General features: G+C 40.8%; 1 protein-coding gene across 3 annotated transcripts in view; it reads right to left on the bottom strand.

Moving 5' to 3' along the window:
- Taf2 (TATA-box binding protein associated factor 2) overlaps positions 1–22,019 on the bottom strand; it is a 66,442-nt gene extending 44,423 nt beyond the window's left edge. For 2 of the 3 annotated variants that reach the window (XM_016000930.3, XM_076555767.1), the window contains exons 1-11: positions 21,800–22,019; positions 21,296–21,350; positions 18,982–19,142; positions 15,956–16,074; positions 14,297–14,438; positions 13,303–13,534; positions 11,046–11,230; positions 9,742–9,855; positions 7,431–7,530; positions 5,323–5,408; positions 2,104–2,239 (exon numbers count right to left, since the gene is read on the bottom strand). In XM_016000930.3, the coding sequence (XP_015856416.1) occupies positions 2,104–2,239; positions 5,323–5,408; positions 7,431–7,530; positions 9,742–9,855; positions 11,046–11,230; positions 13,303–13,534; positions 14,297–14,438; positions 15,956–16,074; positions 18,982–19,142; positions 21,296–21,350; positions 21,800–21,882 (1,413 nt within the window). In that variant the 5' untranslated portion in view covers positions 21,883–22,019. The remainder of the gene's footprint in view (positions 1–2,103; positions 2,240–5,322; positions 5,409–7,430; positions 7,531–9,741; positions 9,856–11,045; positions 11,231–13,302; positions 13,535–14,296; positions 14,439–15,955; positions 16,075–18,981; positions 19,143–21,295; positions 21,351–21,799) is intronic. The other variant, XM_006982388.4, reaches the window with a different exon arrangement.
- Between the last annotated feature and the right edge of the window lie 2,472 nt (positions 22,020–24,491).

Below are 24,491 nucleotides of genomic sequence, written 5' to 3'. Positions count from 1 at the left end.
TGGGGAAAATTTAGCTGTTATTCTTTAACGCATCTATCCGTTTGAGAACAGCATTTGCCTAGTATGTATAAGACCATATATTTGATCCCCAGCATTTCAAGGAGAAAAAGAGCAATAAAGAAAAAGACAAAAGAAGAACAGAATGGAATGGGGAAGGAGAGAGAGCGGGTCAAAAAAAAAAGCACATATATTTATACAAGTAATCCATCTACCTTGTTTCTACTATTTCATCTCCTATATTGCAACTACTTGTACTAAAACTTTAGACTGCCGGGCGGTGGTGGCGCACGCCTTTAATCCCAGCACTCGGGAGGCAGAGCCAGGTGGATCTCTGTGAGTTCAAGGCCAGCCTGGGCTACCAAGTGAGCTCCAGGAAAGGCGCAAAGCTACGCAGAGAAACCCTGTCTTGAAAAACCAAAAAAAAAAAAAAAAAAAAAACCAAAAAAAAAAAAAAAAAAAACAACTTTAGACTATGGCAAAATTTAATGATAGCAACAAAGTAACTAGCTGTGGAATCTTCCTCTGGTGTTAAGGAGAGCAGCTGAGGACAGATGTGTGGCAGATAAGTCCCTGTATGGAGGCCTTCAGAGGCCACTTGGTGAAACCTTAGCTGTGTTAGAGACCCCAAGAGGTTGGGGGTGCTAGAGCCATGGACATCTGTCAAGGAGAGCTACACACAGGGAGGGGATGAGCTCAGGAGACAGAAGTGTGCTGCAGGCAGGAAAGCAGGAAGGGCAGAGCCATCTAAACCCTTTAACACTGGGTACAGAGCTAAGGAAATCAGAGTCTGTCCCGCTGTGTTCCAGTCTTGCTTTGGTCCAGTTTTCCTTCACTCTGCCTCAATTCCTCCCTTTTGGAAAGGTAATATATATTATACACCATTATCTGTTAGAATTATGCTTTTTTTCTTTTTTGTTCTAGACTGTGTTTCTCTGTGTAGCTGTGGCTATCCTAGAATTTGCTCTGTAGACCAGGTTGGCCTCAAACTCAGAGATCCCCCTGCCTCTGCCTCCCGAATGCTGAGATCAAAGGTGTGCACCACCACTGCCCGGTGTAATTTGTTTTTCCTTTTACAGAGAATTATAATTAAAGGATTGCCTGGATTCTCAGAAGAAATTTTGGACTTTGAAACAGTGTTTTGACTGTAAAGACTGTGGGGACTTTTGAAGCTGGACTAGATGTATTTTGCATGATCGTATGGCCACAAGACTATGAGAGACAGGGAGGAGAATGTGCTGACTTATATGAACTGTGCCCCATGAGTCTCGGGCATTTGAATACTTGGTCACCAGTTGGCAGAGTCTCGGGCATTTGAATACTTGGTCACCAGTTGGCAGATGTTTGAGAACTAGGAAGGGTGGCCTTTCTGGAGGAGGTGTGTCACAGGAGCAGGCTTTAGGGTTTCCAAGTCTCCATTCTCAATGTGTTCTGACTCCTGTTTGTGGACCAAAATATGCGTCTTCCCTGCTGTCTCAGCTGCCTGTCACCCTGCCTTTGCTCCACACCACAGACTCTAGCCCCGGAACTTCAAGCTCAAATAAACACTTTAATAAGCTGCCTTAAGCTGGGTAGTGGTGGTGCACGCCTTTAATCCCAGCACTCGGGAGGCAGAGCCAGGCAGATCTCTGTGATTTCCAGGCCAGCCTGGTCTACAAAGCAAGTTCCAGGAAAGGTGCAAAGCTACACAGAGAAACCCTGTCTTGAAAAGCAAAAAAAAAAGATTTAGGTAGGAGATTTAGCTCAGTGGTAGAGCGCTTGCCTAGCAAGCTCAAGGCCCTAGGTTCGATCCTCAGCTAAAATAAATAAATAAATAAGAAATAAGCTGCCTTAGTCGCCAGGTGGTGGTGACACACACCTTTAATTCCAGTACTTGGAAGGCAAAGGCAGGTGGAGCTCTGAGTTCAAGGCCAGCCTGGTCTACAGAGTTGAGTTCCAGGACAGTCAAGGCTACAAAGAGAAACTCTATCTCAAAAAATAAATAACAAATAAATAAATAAGTTGCTTTAGTCATGATGTTTTATCTCAGCAATAGAAAAGTAACTAACACATACAGACATACAGTTATTTCTTTAATGTTGCTAAGTTCTTAATGCTAGTACTTACCTGTAGCATAAACTCCATGCTGATTCTGTTCTCAATCAGTCTCATCACAAGGTGAGCCTTACATTGAAACATAGTGTAGTATTCCCAGGACAGTGTGTGTGGATGCTTTATTGAAAAGTGAAGATGAGATGCGGGGCTGGAAAAAAACAAATTCACTCAATAAAACAAATATGACTATTAAAGAAAAAATAAGTAGAAGATGGACTTTACATTTAATGTAAACAATTTAAGCTTTTCATAATTTTCCACTCTTCCAAAATGCTACAGTAAATTTTACACAAATACTTTTGCACAGCAAATACCTAAAAGCAGAATTTTTTTATGATCCTATACATATAGCAGAAACGCTGTTACCATAACACAAGCATCCTAAAACTAACTAATTACCTTTCAAAAGTATATCAAACTATACTCTCACAATCAATGCCTGTGTGGTGTTCCCTCCAAATTCAGCTTTACCCATATACATAAAATAGAAACAATATAACTGTAAAAACAAGAAAAATCCAAGGAAAAGGCTGCAGTGCAGCTCCGCTGCTAATGCATTTGAGAATCCCTGGGTCTGACACTGAGTACCAACGATGTATTTGAAAAGTTTGCTGATTTATGACTTTGTTCTGTTAACACAAAACTGCTGCCACACAGGAATATGGGGTTTGGGGAAACCTGCATCTACCTGTGTCCATGGGCCATGGTCACCCTTACCTAGCTCTGGAATAAACTATCTCTTATACTCCCCTTTGAGGTCAGCATTGTGTTTTTGTGCCAACACTCTCAGGATACAATGGCTGAGTAAACATTCTTATTCTTAAGCAGAGGAGAACAGAAGGATAGGTCCAATGCAAACCAAAGCACAGCAAAGTAAAACTTAAGACACCACAGTTCCTTGTCCAGCATCCAGGACTTACTGTAGGAGCCAGGTGTGGGTCCCAAGTTCTTCTGCAGCCTGGCACTTGCTGCTTCGCTTTGATAGTACACACAGCCTGTCCTGGGCTGCACTGGCTGCCTGAAGCTTTTCCTTGCAGTTTTCTCACCACTCTGACTTCCTGGGGTCTGACTCCATCTCTGGTTTCATTCTCATACCCTTATGCACTCAGAGGTTACCCAAGGGGTCCCGACCTCGCCACACACTGCTTAGCTTCCCAGGTCTTCCACTGAAATCTGGGTTCAGGCCTCTATGACCTCGTAACTTGCACACCACATACCTGCAAAGCCATCACACAGCTGATACCAAGGTCAGCTACCTGCTCAATCAGTAGCCAGACCTTCTCGGACTTCAGCTGCATGGCCTGTAGTATCCATATGGCTGAACTCAGGAAAACCTGTCCCTGGAGATCCAGGCACAAACAGGGAGCTCTAGAGCTTTCTTCTCATCTTGTCCCTTATACCCATGACAGGTGAGGTTCAGGCAGGTCCTGAGATGGCCTCAAGGAGCCTTACCTATTGTCCCAGTGCAAATTCCTTTGCTTCTTTTAATGGTCTTAATCTCTTCTGCTGTCAGCTCCCATGGCCCTGACTTTATTTCTCTTCTGGGCAAACTTAAAAGTTTTCTGCTCACAATTTTCACTGTAAACCTGTCTCAAAGCAGCCAACAAAATTCACACAAAAGCCACCTTGAAATCTCAGGGTAGAAAAGTGGAGACCTGTTCTTTGCTGTAATTTGGCATGCATGGCCTCTAGCGCAACTCCTGGTAGAGTTCTCAGTTGTATCATAAACTTCCTGAGTCGGTCCTTACTGTCCATATTTCTCTTGGCATTTGGTCTTCTGAGCTCTAAACAGAACTGCCCACTAAACATACTGCTGTACATACTCTTAGAGATACCAAAGCCCACATCTCCAAACTGTTCCAAATTCCGTTCAAAACTCAGCTCCAAAGGATTAAGAACCACAGTTAAGTTTAGAGACAGTGCACATTTTCTGTGCTAAACTTTTTGTCTGTATCAAAAACCTGATCAAAATGACTGAAAAGTGGAAGGATGTACTACAGCTCACTTTTTTTTTTTTGTTTTGTTTTGTTTTAAACCTGGAACTGATCTAGGATCTTTTATTTCATTTATTTATTTTTGAGACAGGGTCTTTCTGTGTCCTGGCTGTCCTGGAACTCACTTTGTAGACCACTGCCTCTGCCTTCTGAATGCTGGAATTAATGGCATGCACCACTGTGCCCAGCTCAGGATGGTCTTGAGGTTTTGTTATAGCCATATCATCATTCCTCTTGCCTCAGCCAAGTGCTGGAATTATAGAATATATTATATATATTGTTTTGTGATAGGATCATGCTGCTATGTAGATTTGGCTGATTTGAGACTTGCCTCCTGAGTGCTGGGATTATAGGTGTGTGTCACCATGTCCTATTCAATTATAGCTCAGTTTTAATCTACTTGGTGGGAAGGACATGGCAGAGCACAGATACTGTCTCCTGGAAGCCAGGAAGCATGGAGAAAATGCTTGTGGGGTTCTTCCTTGACCTCTTTCATTTCAACTAGCCTCATGCCTCCTAAGGCTAGTGCACAGGATAGTGTACCCCCATAAGGCAGCCCTGTGCCTCCTAAGGCTAGTGCATAGGGTGCATCCCCATTAAAGTAGCTTCTTGTCTGCTCAATCCTCCCTGGAAACATCTTCACACAGACTTAGAAGTGTGCTTTACTAATCTTCTGGGCATTTCTCAATTGAATCAGGTTGACAATTAAGATTAACCATCACAACAAGCAAAATCACTACTTCCAAAGATTTTAAGTTTTAACAGCAGTATGAGGAAGTTGGGTTAGAAAACTTAGCACTAGCCGGGCGGTGGTGGCGCACGCCTTTAATCCCAGCACTCGGGAGGCACAGCCAGGCAGATCTCTGTGAGTTCGAGGCCAGCCTGGGCTACCAAGTGAGCTCCAGGAAAGGCGCAAAGCTACACAGAGAAACTCTGTCTCGAAAAAAAAAACCAAAAAAAAAAAAAAAAAAGAAAAAAGAAAACTTAGCACTAAGTTTCATTCACCGGCAGGCACCGAGTGACCCAACAGCAGTGAGGGGCACTGACACACTGTCAGTCTGGGGCGTCACACTACCATTATGGTTCTCAAGAAACACACAAGCAATCCTCTAAGAGGTAGTCTATTAAACGACGTTCATAACATCATCTCAGAACAACTTATAACATACTTATATGACTTAATAACATACTTATATACTTATAAGTATGTAATAACTCATAAGTACTCATAACATACTTATCCTTTTCTTTTCCACCACCAAATATGGGATGTAATAAAACTCCCCCGGTTTTCAGTTCATACGCCACTATTTTATCTAGCTCCTAAAAAAGATACAAAAGTAAGAGTCAGTGAAAACTTCTTCATACAGCAGTCTTTAGTACTAGAGCACAAATTTTCTTTGGTGGAATCAGATGTAAATATAAGATAGCAAACCATATCTGGAGAATAGTTCCTGTTTTTTAAACAGAGCAAGCTACACAAGCTGACTCAAGGGCAAAATCCAAAAATGTCTCTGTGTTTGTGACTGCAGGGCTCGATAGCAGGTCAGCAACTTTTCCTTATGGCTCTTCTCTGCCTCTCAGAATTGTCTTCTAAACTGACTTAGTCCTCAGTATTTTACATCTGAGGACTAAGGCAGTTAAGAAGAAGGGAGACTGAATTATGTAATAATCTATCAATTTAAAACTCCTCTGTTCTTCTCTAACATATAATAGCCAGTTTTCAAAAAAGAAAAGTTTAAAAAAGACAACATCAGGGCTTGAGAGATGGCTCAGCAATTAAGAACACAGCTGCTCTTCCAGACATCCTGAGTTCAAATCCCAGCAACTACACGGTAGCTCACAACCATCTATGAGATCTAGTGCCCTCTCCTGGCATGCAGATGTATGTGCATAACTAATAAATAAATCTTTAAAAAAAAAAAAAAGAAGAAGAAGAGGAAAAGAAATCCAGTCAAGTAATAAATGTTTTTTTAAAAAAGACAACATCATAACTATGCTGGAATTCATGAGCGGGTTAATAATATAGACAGCAGGGAAAAGCAGTAAACAGCATCGTAAGATGATTAAAAGCCAACTGGATCCTGGCAATACAGTTGATTAGCCATATACTTTACTAAACAATTTAAACTCTAGGTGTAACATGAAATCTAAATGGTCTTATGCTGAAAGATCAGAGACAAAAGAACAAGCCACAGCTACTTCTCACTTCACCAACTCCACGAATCCTCTGACTGAATGTCTCTGAGTCCTCAGCCGAAAGGCATCCAGCCGAAAAAAGGCCTAGGTTCCTGTCTCCTCACATCTTAGGTATCTTTCTCTGCCCAGACATGTCACTTCCTTCCTAGTCCTGGGATTAAAGGTGTGTGCCACCACTGCCTGGCATCTATGTTTACTCTAGTAGCTTATTCTGTTCTCTGATCTTCAGGCAAACTTTATTAGGCTACACAATACCTCACCACATCTATGTGCCTTAGTTTCTTCATATGTAAAGCGGGGAGAGTAAAAGAATTGATAGTACTCTTTTTATTACAAGTACTATTTTTATTACAATACTATTTCATTAGACACTGTTAAACAGTCAGTTATTTCCTTCTTCTAAAAGGAAGAATGGGCTCCACCAGTGCTAAGTGTATGATCCCTCTAACAATTCTTTGGATAGAATGTTAATTTAATAATGATATTAAGGTGGGGATTTTTCTACTTGAAATCAATAAATTTAAGGATCTAATCAAATCTAAAGAAATCAATAAAGTATCTATGTGCATAAGAAATAGATATCCAAAATACTCTTTTTATTTTTTGCCTTCATCTTTAAATAACAGAGAAAGACGTGGCAATGACAGAGAACAGGTAGGTAGGTATTGAAGGCTTGCTGATACACAGGTGGCGGCTGTGTGCAAAGCACCATTCCCACTGTATGAGTAAGGTGTCACTCTCCCTCCGAGTGAAGTGGACACCACCACTCTGCCATCCTTACCCAGCTAAGACTGGGAAACAAACGTAGGAAGCAGAGTTAAATCTTTTCTTGTGATGTAATTTTCATCGTATTTGAAAAGAGCTGTTTCACAATCACTAGAGGACAAGAGGGCTAGCAAGATGGCTCAATGGGTAAAGACTTGGCCAAAAAGCCTGAGAACCTGAGCCTGACTCCAGGACTCAGTCAGTGCAAGAGAAACAGTTGCAGTAAACTGTCTTCTGTCCACATACGCACCCTAGCTGTGCACTGCCCCCAACACACAAAATAAACAAACAGAAAGTGAAGGACAGGGGACCTGGAAATCAGGAAAACACTAGCATACATTACTGACATACAAGTGGGAGACAAAGCTAGCTCTTGTGTACCTCTTTAATCCAATGGCGGTACTCATTAACACCAAAAGTTTTTTTCATCCAGAGTCCGTAAATATAGCCGGAAATTCCCTTCAGCACCCATTCATCGGACCTAAGGAAAAGTCAATAAAGCTTTTAATCATTAAAACCTGTCCAAGCAGGGTCAAACAGTGTAACAGAATAAGTGTCCACCCACCCTTCTCCACATCTGACTGGATCTTTAATCTTAAGACCGCTTAAAATCAAATGCTCATTACAAGGCCTGACACACTGTAAGTGGGCAGATGTCTTCTTCGGAAATTAGGAGTGGGCTCCACTAGTGTTAAGTGTATGAATCCTGTAACAGGAATTTTTTTGTACAAACTTTGTGTCTGTCTGTATAGGCTGGAATAGTGTCGCTCAGTAGTAGTGATTTCCCAGCATTCTTGCAGTTCTGGGTTTGATCTGTAGTACAGAAAAAGTCAGAAGTCCACAATGCTTTACTGTCTCCTCAGAAGTTGAATTCAGCAATGTATTCACTCTGATAGCACTACTTTCTCTCAACGTCACTGTTCAGACTGTCTGCCACGAAAAAAGTACTTGCCCGTAATCAGGACTGCTTAATTCAAAAGTTCACATCTGCAAGGTGTGCTGGCATTCTCCACACTTGGAGGATGAGGCAAAATGGTCAAGAGTTCAAGGTTACCCTCAGCTATATAGTTGAGTTCAAGGACATCTTAAGCTAGGTAAGATGCTATCTCAAAAGGTCAAAACAAAATCCACATTCTTGGACTGAGAATATATCTCAGTGACAGAATGCTTGCCTAGCATGTACAACATCCTGAGTTCAAATCCTCATACAGGAAACTCGAATCCCACATTCTTTACTGTAACATATAGACACAACTTTCACAACCTAGGTTTTACAATATCCTTAAGCAAAACTGTTTAATATTTGTACTTTCTCTAGAGAAAAGGCAACTGGCACCAACCACTTATCTACTCACATATATCCATCTTACACACACAACAACATTAAATCTGTAAAAAGTAAGATAAAAGTAAGTCCTACAGTATTAAAATATAAAAGAAATTATAATCTCAAGGAATTTTTGTACAGTGCTTTAAATTAACTATAAGTATCCAAGTGTGGTGACTTCTATCTGCAATCCTAGCACTCAGTAGACAGAGTTTGAGGCCAACCTGGTCTATACTGTAAGCCAGCCAGAGCCACAGTATTAAGACCCCTTCTCCAAAAACTGACTAAAATCAATACAAAATTCATCTCAAGTTAAAGAAAATAAAGAATATCTCTGTTTTCAGTGTTGGGGCTCAAACCGAGGGGCTAGCACCTACAGGAAAACACTGTACCTCTGAGCCGCACTCCAGCCCCAAATACACTTCTCCTTCCCTTCTCTCAAGAAAACTAGCAAAAATTTAAAAACTAAAAGGCAAATTCTCTACCATTATCACTACTGTTGAAGGTAACTACTTTGCTTTAAGAATCATCTCAAAAATTTTTCCACCTGATTCGAACACTGACATTTGAATTCTAATTAGTTTTCTATATATTAAAATCTTCATTCTATACAGCTAAGATATTATTTTTCAGAGTTCTTATTTTATGGTAAATTATATAAGTAACTCTACTTTTTTTGTTTGTTTTTTTGAAACAGGGTCTCACCATACAGTGGGTGCTTCTCTGAACTTTCTACGTAGATCACACTGGCCTCAAACACACAAAGATGCACCTGCCTCTCTGCCTCTTGAGTGCTGAAGTTAAAGGCGTGTGCCATCATGCCCCACTGATTATAAAGAAGAGAAAGAGCCCGAGAAGGAGGAGGACTCCAGGGGGCAGCCACCCAGCTACACAGCAAGCCACGGAGTAAGATTTACAGAAGTTGGAGAATGGGAAAAGCCCAGAGGCAAAAGGTTGATGGGGTAAGTTAAGGAAAGCTGGCAGGAAAGAAGCCGGGCTAAGGCCAGGCATTCATAAGTACAAATAAGCCTCCATGTGTGATTTATTAGGGAGCTGGGGGGTGGGCCCCCCAAAAAGAGTAAAATACCACCACCAACAATAAAGTGATTTATAAAGTTGATACAAAAATAATTCAGATAAAATTTTACTAATTGACTAATTTATTGTTTTTTTTTTGAGGCAATCTCTCAAAATAACCCCAACATTTATGAATTATGGGCAATAGTCAGCATATAACACAGGAGGGAGATGCAGGAGCATCAAGTGTCATAGTAAGTTTGCGGACACCATGGACCACAAGACACGGTCAGAGAACAAGAGAAGAGGGGAGGGGGAGGCTCAGTCTGCAGCTCTGACATCACTCACCACGACATTCTGGATATGAAGCATCCGAAGAACTGCTGTGCTAAGGCCTGCGCTAAGCACCGTCTGGTCAGCGGCGTCTCATCTATAATCATGGCACTGTGCAGGAGGTTTGTGCTGAAAGCCAAAGACACGGTAGCCACTTAGGACCAAGGGATGAGCAGTTGGTCAGTCAAAATACAGTAGCTGCACTCCTCAAGCAACTCAGTGTTAGGTTCAAGTTCAATGCAGAAGGAAAAAGTCAAGAATAGTCTACCTCAGAGTTTTCCAATCTTTCCAAAATTTATCTGAAATTCACAATCTTTCTAAAGCAAGGAACACAATGAAAATGTTTTTATTGATTTTACAAAAAAAAATAAATCACTATTTTGGGGAGAAAGAAACTAGTGTGTTAATCAGAAATGAATCCCAATATCATGGAGTTACTTAATTTCACAAATCTTTACCAAGGCTGGATGTAGAGGCACGTTCCAGTAAACCAGTGTTCAGCCTGGTGCACAGACACCCTGAAATACATAGTATGGAGACACTTCTCCCCAAATCAGAAACCCAATTACAAAATTACAACCCTTTTTCGAGTGTCCAGTACATTTTGGCACTCTGTTATTTACTTCCAAATACACTGCTCCATTCAGTTTTTCTAACCGTGTTCTGGAGAATGCACAGTATTAGAATCTCATGTGACACATGAGTTAGGGAAGGCCCTGACACCTAAAACTTATAAATTTAGAATACCCACAAAAAAGGGCAGAAAAGGAGGGCTAAAATAAAGAAAAAGAATCTGCTTTGTTTTTTTAACAACAAATGGAGGATACCAGTACTTTTTTTTTTTTTTTTTTTTTTTGGTTTTTCGAGACAGGGTTTCTCTGTGTAGCTTTGCGCCTTTCCTACCAGTACATTTTTATAGTGCTACAAAAAGATACCAATGACCCATAAATGTGGAAATTAAACATTTACAAACATTAAACACTAAGAATGAAACCAGAAATGGAAATGTGAAGGATAATTCTGGAAAAAGACACTAAGATGTGTTACTTCCTTATGCACGAAGCTACATTCTAACATTCTTTTTTTTTTTTTTTTTAAGAGCTGAGGACCAAACCCAGGGCCTTACACTTGCTAGGCAAGCACTCAACCACTGAGCTAAATCCTCAACCCCAACATTCTAACATTCTTAAACACACCAGGTTAACTATAAACTCGATCACCTGAAGTTCAAAACCAATCTTAAAACTGATCATACAGTCAGTAGCTTTTCCTTTTATCATTACCCTAATTAGGCATTCCCCATTTGAAGAGACACTAACCTAAAAATACTCATAGAAGCGTAAGCAGCCACTTCAACGTACGCCTCATCAATGAAGACAGTCTTAAAACAGGAGTAAGGATATCGACAAGTCAAAATTTCTTCATAAAATTCAAAAACTTCGTGAAGGTATGACGTGGTATGTTTAAGTAATGGAAGAAGTTGGGGTAAACAAAAATGTGTAACCTGCAAAGTAAAAGGACAATCATCTCAAAGAAAGGACATATTTAGCTTTTAATACATTTCTTAATGAAAATAGCTGTTGTAAAATTAGTGGGCTTTTCAGATTAGTTTTACAAAATGCTCATTGTACTAAAAATTAAATTTTAAATGGATTATATAAGTTTATTAAAAGCTTACACACAATGAAAATAAAACTGGTTCCAAATTGAATTTTTTCTCTTTTTCATAAACAAGAAAGAATTAAAATTTAAGGCTTAGCATAATCTCTTACTCATGTGTCTAAACCTAGCAAATATTGCATATTTTTATAGTAATATTTTAGTAATTTTTGCGAGTGTACAATGTTGAAGATTGAATCTAATGCTTTTCACATGCCAGGCAAGTACCACTAATTCCCTGAATCTAGGAATGAAGAGTTTCTGTTGCCCTGGGTAGTGGCTCAGAAGAGCAAATCTAACTTGGGAGGCTAAAGCCAGCCCGGGCTCCATAGTGAGACCTCAGCATAGGGTTAATGCTGACCAGAACAAGCTGCACCCCTAGAACAATCACCCTCGTTACCCTCTACTGTGTCAGCTAGGCACAGAACACTGGGGAGACACACTGGTAGCGAGGAGGTTAAAGAGACCCACGGGAGAAATAGTAGTCATGGTTCTCACACTAAGCTAGATTCCAAACAAGTATCATAGACTGTCTCCTGAAACAATTCTATCCGAATGAATGAGGAACCCAGGGACACTGGCACAAATCGGGAATCTCAGCTCTTGACACTGTCTGTCCACATTCCGAGAATGGAGTTGTGTGAGGAGAATTCTGAGTGCTTGTGAGAAAACCCCAAGAAGCCCACACAAGAGTCATGTGATCTCAGTTTCTTCAAAAACTTGAAACTGTTCTTGGAATGTGCTTTCAAGGCACTCCCAAGTACAGCGGACAGGAGTGAGTTTACTTCAGATTATTCATTACAACTGGCTATTGTTTATATGCCTCCATGGAAAAACATGTTTTTGCCATGTGTGGCCACAAATGGCTTGTCAGCCACCTGCACCTTGTCCTTGTGAATGTCCCCGTTACACCTGTGACTCTACTCTACCATCGGAGTACAGATTGTCTGATGCTCTCAATCAAGTTGGCTACTGCATGAGAGAGGCTTTAGTCAGAATCATTTATCAGCTCGATTCTCCCAGGTCCCATCATCTCCAGCGCAGTAAACAGAGTATCACAAGTTTAAAGCCAGCCAGAACTACAGAGTGAGACTGCCTCAAAACAAACAGAAACCTACGAAGGTTTCATCTAGAAGACGGTGTCGTCGACAATCATTGCATGGGAGGCAAAACTTTGACAGATAAAAGCCAGATGCAATGGTGCATGCCTCAGTACTCAGGAAGTTGAGGCAGGGACACTGTCATGAGTTTGAGGCAAGACTTGGTTATGAAGGAAGACTGTCTCAGAAAAAAAAAAAAAAAATCAAAACAAAACAAAACAAAATAAACCTAAAAGTCTGAAAGGTCAAGATTAAAAAAGTAGATACCTCAAAAGGAGTCAAAGCTAACAGGAAATATGTTATGATTAGAGAAATGTAAGTAAATATAAGTAAACTATTTTAAATATATGAAAATTTTGATCTGTTTTCTAACCCAGTGCTTACCATTATTAAAAAAAATGAAGTATACGCTGGCTAGCATGTTAAGTTGGTTGCTAAAATTAACTGTCATTACTAATATCCTTTTTGTCACAGCCCCATGAAGCTGAAAAACTGCAATTTAGAGTTAATTTAGAAAAACTGCAGTACAGAGTACAATGGACCACATGACTTCAAGGTCAGTCTATGCTGCAGAGAGAGACCTTTCAAAAAAAGAAGAAAAGTAGTAAGATTTATCTCACGTCAGCATACTGAGGAAGGGTTAGAGTCCTGGTAAACAAACTCACCAAACTGGTTTTCTTTCCAAATAAATGTGACGTGAAACCTTTTTTTTTTTTAGTGATAATCCTGACAGTTAAAGGTAACACTATTTTATTAGTGCCTCCTTTTCCTAAGGAGAAAAAGTGCAGAGAAGAACAAGATAGGTGAAATGACTTACCTCATGCATATACGGATCTACAAGTATTTCAAAAGGCCCAATGGCCAAGGAGATATTGGATGCTGCTGTCGGAATAGTAAGCATATAATGGAAGGTCTTCTTCCTCATATCATGGGTATACACTGTCTCCACCAAATCTCCATTGGACACGGCTACCATTGCAGCATCTACTGTAAATTCTAATTTCCATGTACACAACTCAGAGTATGAATCAACACATGGGAACCAAAATCTACAAACAGATTAACAGTACAGAAAATGCTTTACATTTAAAATCTCGGGTCAGGTCTTACTATATGATAGAATCAGTACAAGGCACCAAAATATAAATAATTCTAAAACATAATCTTTGGCTTAAAAGAATTAATAATCTGAGGGAAGTACTCACATTATAAAATGTTTCAAAAACATGCAGTCAACTACAGAACACGAGGATGAATGGATTACAATTTCACATAAAGATGTAGGTAAACCTATCAACATTAAACAACAAAAAGCTAGCTACAAAGAGCACGATGCATGAATGAGTGCATTTACTTAAAGTTCAAAACCGAGCACAATCAATGGTATTTCAGAAACAGAGGAACTAGACAGAATGCCAGGTGGGAATGCTGAATGGAGGCAGAGAGGCCCTGCCAAATGGTGATGCTACTTGTGCTGATCTCTGTGTGAGCTCAGTCAATGGATTTGTTCATTTGTGGGAAGTTACTATGTTTCTGCATTTCAATGTGGACAGTTTTCTGTATGCATGCTGAACTTCACCATCAAGCTACAGAACCAAGCTGATGGATTATTTCTGGACTGGTCCGTAAAGGGAAAGATGAAGAAAGAAATGATGAGACTGAAAAGGAATAAGCAGTACAGCATGATTCAGAAAAATAAAAAATCAAGCTTACACTTGTCATTCTAAATAAATAAATACACTGCATATTCAATACATAAAAATGCAATCACAAAAATGAAGTTAATCGAAATATATGAATTTATAATCTACCTTGTAGAATTCTGATACCCACAAGAGAAGACATGAGCACCTCTCTCTGCCATACTCCCCTCTACACTGGGTACCACAAAATGAAGACCTCCTTTCGGCTGATCCAAAGAAAAATTAATATGTATCTTCAGAACCTTCAACTCTGAAACAAATAAATACATCCATTCACTGACACACAAATAAGCAACAGTAACCTATATACTGAAGATACACCAATGAGAACCATAGCCTGAGCATTAGATTAAGAAACCACAGAGCTGCTTGGGATGTGGCTCCAGGGGTAGGGCACTTGCCTAGATGCTAGAGGCCTGGGATCAAATCCCACTACATAAAAACAAAGATGCCGCTGGGCAGTGGTGGCGCACGCCTTTAATCCCAGCACTCCGGAGGCAGAGCCAGGCGAATCTCTGTAAATTCGAGGCCAGCCTGGGCTACCAAGTGAGTTCCAGGAAAGGCACAAAGTTACACAGAGAAACCCTATCTTGAGAAAAAAAAAACAAAAACAAAAACACAAAGACGCCATACCACTTGCCACAATGTAGGCTTTTAGTGTTTCCACTGAAACACTTACACTAGCTGATGGCCAGCCTCCAATCAATCTAAGTGCTGCTTCCGGTTTCTCACAAGCACAGCACCAGGAGCATCACATTCTCTTCTCAAAGTTTTTGACATGTGATATTTTCAGAAAAAATTCCACAACCCCTAATGTGGATGCTTTAAGGCCTTTCAAAGCCAATTGCAATTCTATGTTTCAAGTTTTTTCTCCTTTTGTGTTTTCTCCCAAACTGTTAACTCTATTTGACTTTGGAGGGTACAGGACAGAAGGTAGGATGGGGAGGATTACTCAAGAAATTGCATCATCTATCATGTTTCTAAATGACATTTTATATCTATATAGGAAAAGCCTTGTTAAATGTAGTTATTTTAATTCCCCGCTGTGAGTATGCAATAAGCATCTACATGAGCCTAAACTGAATAATCCCACTATTTTCTCACCTGCTCCCAAACACAATGAAAACAAAGTGCTTTCTTTCTTCTTTCCTTGACTTTTGTGAGACTAAATAAAGGTAGGAAGGAGTTTTTAAACAATAATTGTAATGGCTACATTTTTAAAGAAAGGGAAATAAGGCTTTAGAGAGGATGAACACCAAGTGTACAGGACATGTGGCAGGAGCCCAGGTTCTAGCTTCTGCTCTACCACAGATGAGCTCAGTGAACTGAGGTTGTGGGACATGAGGATGCTCTTCTGCAACAAGGAGAAACTGAACCAGAGGGTTTTTAGGACCATTAGTGCTGCAAAAATGATACAATTCCAAAGGGCTCTGACACTACCTGACACAGGCTCTATCCCTATGACTTTTAAAGTCTGTTTCATTAAAAAACAAAACAAGAAACAATGAAAGGAGCTGGTGGCACAGCCTTGTAACAGAGAAGCCCAGCATCTACAAAGCCCTGGTTTCCTAGCATCTCAGAAAACAGAGAAACCAGTTACTTTGTAACAGTCGTAACAGCTAATGTACTCCTATCAATCGGTGACCCTATCCAAGGAAATCACTTTCCAACCATGGTTAGTGTACAGTTCAGGCATCACTAACTTTCTGGCCTCTCCATCTAATAGGATTTATTTTACTGTGTAGTAATACATTCCTGGTGCTTTACCATCAACATGCTTCCAGAGCTCTGATGGGACCTTAATGCAGAGTTCTCCATTCCCGGCATCAGGATCCACAGCACTAACAGCAGCTGCATATGCATTGGAAAAATAATTGAGATTTCTCCTGGGGAGATAAAAAGCCAACTTGTAATAATAAGTAGCCACACATTTCACCAAGATCTTTCTAATATCAATGGACATCAATTACTTCTAAAGATTATGCCTTCTTACACAATCTGTTAAGAATTCTTTTTAGCCAAGTTAACTACTCCTGATGCTGTTCCCCGTGATAAGAACTAATAACATGACATGGTGGAGCACGCCTTTGATCCCAGCACTCTGGAGGCAGAGACAGGAAGATCTCTGTGAGTTCAAGGACAGCCTGTGCCCAAAACAAAAAGAAAGTGACGGAAGGAGAGACAGAGGGAAAGGAATGAAAAGAAAAGAAAAAAAACAAAAACCCAACAGCTAAAAAGAACTATTAAAGTGATCATTGTGTTCACATCCTTCATTAACTCTGGAATGCCAAAATCACTACTTTCTTAATATCAGCTTTCTAATATAAATGTAAAGACTGCACAGGGTATGCACCTGCATACATGTGTATACATCCATTCGCAAACATCAAAGACCAATTTTTAAAAATACTGATGTATTTCAAGTATATTTATATTTTATTAAAGTATTTTATAAACTAAAGAAGTATGTTTCATACAAATCAAATAGTTTCTTTGAAATAACAGGTTTCTGGGTGTGTTCTGAGTCTACAAACTACAGTGTTGCCAGGCACACAGGAGTATTAACTAGGGCACAGCTATAACTCCAGCACTAGGTAGGTAAGAGGGTCAGAAGTTCAAAGTCACCCTCAGCTACAAAGTGAGTCTGAAGCCATCCTGGGCTACATAAGATCCTTCTCAACACCACAATATATAAACGAACACTTCCCTCTTTGTTATGAAAACCAGAAACATCAGAAGCAAGTCCTCTTAAGAACTGGGTAGTGATTAAGTAACAATGTATAAACTGCATTTCTTTACCCTTTTCACTAACTGTTCAGTTACTTTTTAGAGCCTTTGTTCTCTAAAGCCCACTGCAGTCCCATTTTGAACAAGTCAGAGAAAAAAGACAAGGAAAAGCAACAACAAATACTGACCAGCTGTGGCGGCTCAGAGCTATTATTCTAGCACTTGAGAGGTTGAGATAGGGGAATTACCTCAAGTTCAAGGCCAGCCTGGTCAACACAGTGAGTTCCAGAACAGCCTGGGGTACATAATGAGACCATGATTCAAAACAAACCAATTTGCAAACATATACCCCTTCTCTCTTAAAGAGCAACTAAGTTTCTACAGCCAGCAAGAAAACTAGATAAACACTTACTGAATGACCTATCTACTAAGATCGGTTACTAACCGGAAGGAGATTATCAAGTATATTCTGGATCCACCAAAGGCCTAACCTTTGAAAAGATTTTCCTTTATAACTTCTTTCTTCACACAATGAAAGTGATGATTCATCATCCACTTCACTGGAAAAAACATTTAGGAGTTATCTTAGCGCTAGCTTAGCCTGCGCATACACTAAAAGATGAGGTTTCTCTTCAAATACAGAGCGAAGCAAAGCTAACTTCCTCAACAGACTAGGATGCCTGCTGTTTCTTAGGGACACTATCCCAGATCCCAGGCCATTCTCTTTGAGTGCTGGCCATTCCCAACAAATTACTGGTGAGAACAGATGCACACTGTAGTTTGTGATTAGCCTCTTACTCTATCATGAATGCAGGGTTCAAGGCCGAATACGGTAGGTATTCTATCCTCTGGCACAACAATGGGATTTTATAGGCCTGTCTTCCACTCATTAGCGGTAATGCCGTTTACTACTCTGTAGTAGATTTTATTCTCTTCAGCAGAACAGGATATGCACATAGTTTCATAACAAGTTTTTTTTATGTCAGTTCTACTAGTGTAGTAAGAACACTGGGGTTTTAGCAACTCACCTTCATGAAAAGGGAACTTTCAGGAATAATTCAGAGGGTCCCTGGACTTTACCAACACCATTTTCCTATCTCCTTCCTGAGCTTGAAAGATTCTAAACCAATGATTATTGGCATCATAATTATGTCTAAGGCTAAGACCTGGGTCCCCAAGTCTTCTAATCCCTGGCTACAGTGTTCTCAAGCTTCAGACTCTATCAGAATCATCTAGAAGGCTTGCAAAGCACAACTTGAAGGAATCCATGCTGTCTGATTCAGTAGGTTTGGGCTAATACTTGAGATTTGACAGATCTAAAAAGTTCCTAGGTGATGGTGATACTGCTTGTCTGGGAATACACTTTGAGAACTCTGCTTTAAGGCAATATGACACACTATCCTAGGCCAGTTAAAATACCATCTTGACTGAAAAGAGTTTAAAGCTGAGTTTGGCATCCCACTGCAACCTACCGAGAAGCACAGAAATAGTAAGACCCAGTGCTACGAAGACTTTTTAGGAATGCCCGCAAATACAGCTGACAGCAGATGCAGTACTTCCTAAGATACTCAATAGAGTGCAAATATTTAAAAGACTATTTTTTTTCTAGAGCTGAAGACGGAACCCTGGGCCTTGCGCTTGCTAGGCAAGCGCTCGCTCTACCACTGAGCTAAATTCCCAACCCCTAAAAGACTACTTTAAAGTGTCTCTGGTCTGAAGATGATGGCGACCATCCAATTCATTCAAACTAGTTTCTGGTATTTATGAAGTAAACACATAACATTAAAACAGAAAACTGGGTAAGACAATTTACCAAAAATATGTACTGAAACTTGCCAGATAATACTTCTTTAAAGCTGTAGTATGAGGAAGGAAAATTTAATAACTTACTACATTGGACAAAAGTGGGAAAATCCTTGAGCCAAATTTTTAATGCAGTAAAAGTAACAGAAATTATATAACATAATAATGGTGGAAAACTTGTTGAAAAACATTAACATGACAATCATTAAAAACAACTGACAGAATGACGCATAAACATAAGCTTCTTAAGGTGTATAACTTACTGTTTTGATTCACTGTGACAAACTTCTAAGGTTGGATCATTATAAATAAAAGCAGCCTCCAGGTCATTGATCCTGACTCGGTATATTCTACACTGTTTACTGTTTAATTTGATTCTATTCAAGTTTGCAACTGTAGGAAATATAGTCAGCTCCACGAATCCCTGTAAAGATAAAGAACAGCTATTAAAAAACACCGGAATGAAGCTGGGCAGTTGTAGCCTTTAATCCCAGCACTTGGAAGGCAGAGGCAGGCAGACCTCTGTGAGTTCGAGGCCAGCCTAGTCTACAGAGTGAGTTCCAGGACAGGCTCCAAAGCTACAGAGAAACCCTGTCTTGAAAAACCAAAAGAAAAAAACAAAAACAAAAAATGCTGGAATGTTTTAGAGCATATTTCTTTAATTGCTACTTATATATGCTACCTCCAAAGATAAAATTCCAAATAGCTACATACATGTGAGTGCTCTCCAAGAATCTTAATTTCAATCATTAATTGTACCAGTGGCTGAATGAGTACAATTTATCTAGATTTTACCAGTCTGGTGCTTCCTTCAACTGTGTAATTTGTAATAAGTCATTGACTAGAAAAGTGAAACACACACTAGTCTCAAATACAAGAATTTCTAGGCAGACTGCAACCACAATAGGCTGGAGGAACAGAAAATAGTATGGGGTGGGGGTGGGGGGCAGTCACAACCAGAAGGTTGATATAAAAGAATCTGATAGCACAAGGACCGTGGGCTTTAAAAAACTACACTACTAAAACTAACAAGTGTGAGTCTCCTTATGAGAGTTAAATGAGGAAATATGGATCAGCAAGTACTGCCAGAGAAAGCAAAAGCAGGCAGGAGCAGCAGTACTTGCAAATGCTGACCAATTTCCTGCCAAGCAGTCCTACGTGATACACACCTCTGCCATGTTACCCGAGGGGTGTGCAGTCCATCTAAAAAACTCTCTATGATACAACTGACTGCTGAACACTCTTAGCAACATCCTACACTGACTCAATGGGAAAGATGGGTGAAATATGGAATGCATGTGCAGTGATTTTCATGTTCCTGATTGGCATCAAATGTTTCAGATGTAGTGAGTACCAAGATTTTAGAGGTTCCAACAGAAGTATCTAGGAGCAATCAAACCATCGGCACAGAGGACTGGACATAATGGCTAGTTCTACACATCTGTGCCACATTATCTTCTGAGGTCCTCTCTAATCCTGATACCAACTCTGAGGACAAGAATGCTACTGGAAACATTTACACAGACACCCTAAGAGATATGTACTATTGGAAAGTATTTTAACTGTTAACTTTTAGATATAAATCAAAAAAGCTAAGAAAATGCTAACTAGATCTAGACCTATCTGTTCCTGCTATTCTATAATCTTCTGGGCACAAGGGATTTAAATAAAGTTCGTGAATATTTTCTGTATAACTTTTAGACCAACTCTTCAAAAACTCTACAGTCATTATGCTCCCAATTCCCAAGTAAGAATCACACACTCTTAAATCAGACCATCAGCATGGATCCATGGTTGACATCAGAACAAGCAAAGGCAAAAATATTGTGAAGAAAAGCAGTGTATTTAAAAGTACACACTGAGCTGGTGGTAACACATGCTTGTAACATTTGGACTTGAGAAGTGGAGACAGGAGGATGGCCACAAGTTTGAAGCTAGCCTGACCTACACAGCAAGATCCTGTGCTAGAAAAAGAAAAGGTATAAACCATGAGCCAGTGTAGCAGAAATCCCAAAATACATAGGACCCCTCCCCCCCTTCCCTCCATGTAGTCTTAGCTGGGCTGGAACTCTCCATGAAGATTCAGTTGACCTCAAACTCAGAGATCTGTCTGCCTCTGCCTCTAGTGTTAGGACTTAAGTTGTGTGACACCATGCCTAGCCCAAAATTGTCTTAAATCACCCTATCAATCACTCAATGACCACTCTAAATAAATGAGCTTAGATTAAGTGAAAACCAGCAAGCATAACCAAATGAATCAATGTGTGTACATTTTAATTTGTTCACGGGATAAATCTCACTACAGGCTTATTCTTGTCTTATGCATGATGTGAAAGTGCTTGACTATAAAGACTGTCTATTCCACGACATAGTTAATGTATTAAACATTTTAATCAGGAAAAGATAGAGGTAGGGAAAACAGAAGCAACATATATAGCAAAAGTATACGACAATCAAACAGACTTGAATTCTAATTTCTTATTCTTGAGGCACCATCCATCATCTGGAAGATTACAGAATCTCTAAGAACTGTGACAGGCGACTTAAACTGTTTATGGTGACTGGGAATGATCTTACCACAACAGATTTTCTCTGGAAGTTTATGTTGTTGATACAGACGACCTGATGGGTTGTATATTAAAAAAAAGAAAAGAAAACAACTATTATTAAATAAAAGCATAGCTGTACCCAAGTACAAATAAGAACTATGTTCTAAGCAGCTCAAAAACCGCACCAAACTTGCTAAGTTTATATCTTCAAAGTGTACTAAATGAGTAATCTGCTTATTTTAAATCTAGCAAGAGCCCATGCAAAGGTTTATCTTGACAAAACTATAGCAGTACTTTTAAAAAGGGTTTATGAGCCTGCGGGAGGCGGGAGGCGGGAGGCGGGAGGCGCCTAAATCTGCTGAACAATGCTGTCATTCAAAACGTTTCCACTCTGCAAACATCGGGTCCACTGGCGTGGACTCTTAATTCCCCATCCGTTCCCCAGACCCATCAAGTCATTCATGCAAACAAAGAAAAGAAAAATCAGAGACGGGTGAAAACCAGGGAGATGGGGGGTAGGCGGGGTACTTATAATTTGTACGGCCGTGGGCTTTCGAAGCCCTTGTCTCCTTTCTTCCTGTTCATCCTGGAGGGCTCTATGCCGGTGGGCGGCATGAAGAGCTCCGGCGGGGCTCGCCTTGCCGGCTGCTCGGGGGGCTGTGGCGCATTCCCGGCAGCGGCCCGTGCACCCTGAGCGCCCGGCCACCCGGCCTCGGCCTCGCCTCCCCTCCTCGGCCACTCTCAGCCGCCTCCGCCCGGCCCCTGTCACCCAGATGAGCCGCGCTACAGCCGCTCAGTGCCGCTGACGGCCGACATCTTGCCGGTCACCTCTGACCCGCTGCGTCAGAGGAAGTGGGACCCGGCGGAGGCAGAACCCGGAAGTCTGGTCCGGGCGTCGGTGGGCGGGGCTTGAGGGCCGAAGCGAGATGTACCGGTTTGGCTCCTGGTTTCCCCGTTTGTCTCTAAACATTTAGAACAGAGGGACGATTTACTGGGTGAGACGAGAAGAGCGGGAAGGAAGGGAGGGGGCGTTAAGTGTGGAGGAGGAGGCGCCAGGTATAACCGAGGTGAGGGGCTAGGAGCTGGAAATGGTCCCCAAACCGAGACGTTGCGCTGTGTCCGTAGCCAACGCGACCCATTTGCACCCTGCGTTTTAAACTGCAAATGTGTAACTAGACCCGCAGGGGACTCTCAAGCCCCGCTGTCCCAAGGCCTCGACATCTCTTATGCATCTACAGATATAAATCGAATCACGTCCATAAATACAGAAAATTTTTATTTAAAGATATTTTGGCGCCCATTATGCATTTCCTGTTCCTGAGGGGTCAAAGTGGCAAACCAGTATCCGTTAACTCCCTGTTAATTGTCGATTGTCCATTAACATTTTTGCCACCATCGTAGATTTAACTTTCCTTACCCTTTCTAAGGGTCCTGTTGACAAGTTCATTAGCTGATTTTAAATTATTTGAACGCTGGTCTAAACCGAAACCAATTAGGAAAATAAAATCATAACTTTATCAAACGCTCCAAAACTAGGAATTATTTGTTCCCAATGAACATTTATTTATTAAACCCACACAGTGTAAAGGTAGAGCTCATAAATGCCTGACAACCGCTCTCATGCGGGACCACTTCCTTACTCTGTCTGCTGAGAGCATCCTCAGACTTCCATCATTTTCTACAGTTACATAAGCCCCAGAAGGGCAGCGGTAGGCTTGTTCTAAGTTAGTCTCCTCAGAAAGTGAAGGGGAGTGCAGTGATAATGGAAACTTTTATTATGTTTTATAATGATACACTGAGGTGAACTCACTTCTTTCCATACCTCTGCTGAAAATCTTAAATCAGAAAGCTATCGGGAAAGTCATATAACCATCTGTGGGCTCACTGGCTTCTTTTGGAAAGCTGGAGGCAACATCTCAACGTTAGTACAGGAAACAAAAGTCCATGTAGTTAACATAAGGTGTGTGGTCTGGTCAAGGTCAGTGGCTGAATCAATGTTGGTGTCAACCTCTAGACCTTCCTTAATGCTGTGACCCTTTAATACAGCTCCTCATGTTGTGGTGACCCCAACTATAAAATTATTTTTGTTGCTACTTCGTAACTGTAATTTTTCTATTGTTATGAATCATAATGTAAATACTTGATATACAACCTCCAAAGGGGTCATGACCCACGGGGTCAAGAGCCACTGGTCTAGACCAGTAGTTAACACTACCTCAATTGCTTCTGATTAGTCACTGGTTGAGTTTAGTAGGTCAGTAGTTGAATCTAGTAGGCCTTCACTTACTGGATATAGTAGGTGTATTAGTCAGGGCTCTCGAGAATCACAGAACTTACAGAATGACTCTTTCCATATATATGTGGGAATTGACTAGAATGACTTATAGGCTGCAGTCTAACAATGGCTGGCTGTGAATGGAAAGTCCAAGAATCTAGTAGCTGCTCAGTCCCACGAGGCTGGGTGCCTCAGCTGGTCTTCTGTATATGCTGGAATCCCGAAGAAGCAGGCTCCATTGCCAGTGAAGGAATGGATGTGCTGACAAGGTGAGGGCAAGCAGGTGAAGAACGAACCAACCCTTCCTTCTTCCATTGTCCTTTTATTGGCTTCCAGCAGAAGGTGTGGCCCAGATTAAAAGTGTGCCTTCCAGCCTCAAAGTCTGGATTAAAGGCAGGTTTGTTCCAGCCTCAAGATCCGGGTCACAAGTGTGTCCTCCATTTCTGGATTGTACTTCATTCCAGATATAGTCAAGTTGACAACAAAGAATAGCCATCACAGTAGCTCATAGTTGAATCTGGTAGGTCTTTACTGGTTGGGTCTAGTGGATCATCATTGATTGCTTCTATGTACAGACTGGGGAAAACCAGAGCCAGAGCACACAGAGAGTGCCAGGACTTTGCAGAGCATGGTACCTCGATGAGAGTCAGGCAACCAGTGAGCAAAAGGAAGGGATTACCAAAACTAGAAGTGATTTATAGTTCTCTAGTGAGTTTACCTGTGTGGGGGATTGTACTGCTCCCTAACGTTCTTCATAGAGGATGCAGGATTATGCACACTTTACCCACAGTGCATAGTTAAGTGACCCGAGGCCAGGGTTAAGCCAACTTCAGCAATGTAAACAACTAATATAAAGGCTCCTACTGTGATGGCTATTCTTGGTTGTCAACTTGACTACATCTGGAATTAACTAAAATCCAAGCAGCTTGCTACACCCATGAGAGACATT

This window comes from Peromyscus maniculatus, chromosome 20 (assembly GCF_049852395.1).
Source record: "Peromyscus maniculatus bairdii isolate BWxNUB_F1_BW_parent chromosome 20, HU_Pman_BW_mat_3.1, whole genome shotgun sequence".
Taxonomy (NCBI): Eukaryota; Metazoa; Chordata; class Mammalia; order Rodentia; family Cricetidae; genus Peromyscus; species Peromyscus maniculatus.
Note: the sequence above shows the minus strand (reverse complement) of the source record. Positions and strands in the feature narration are given on the sequence as shown.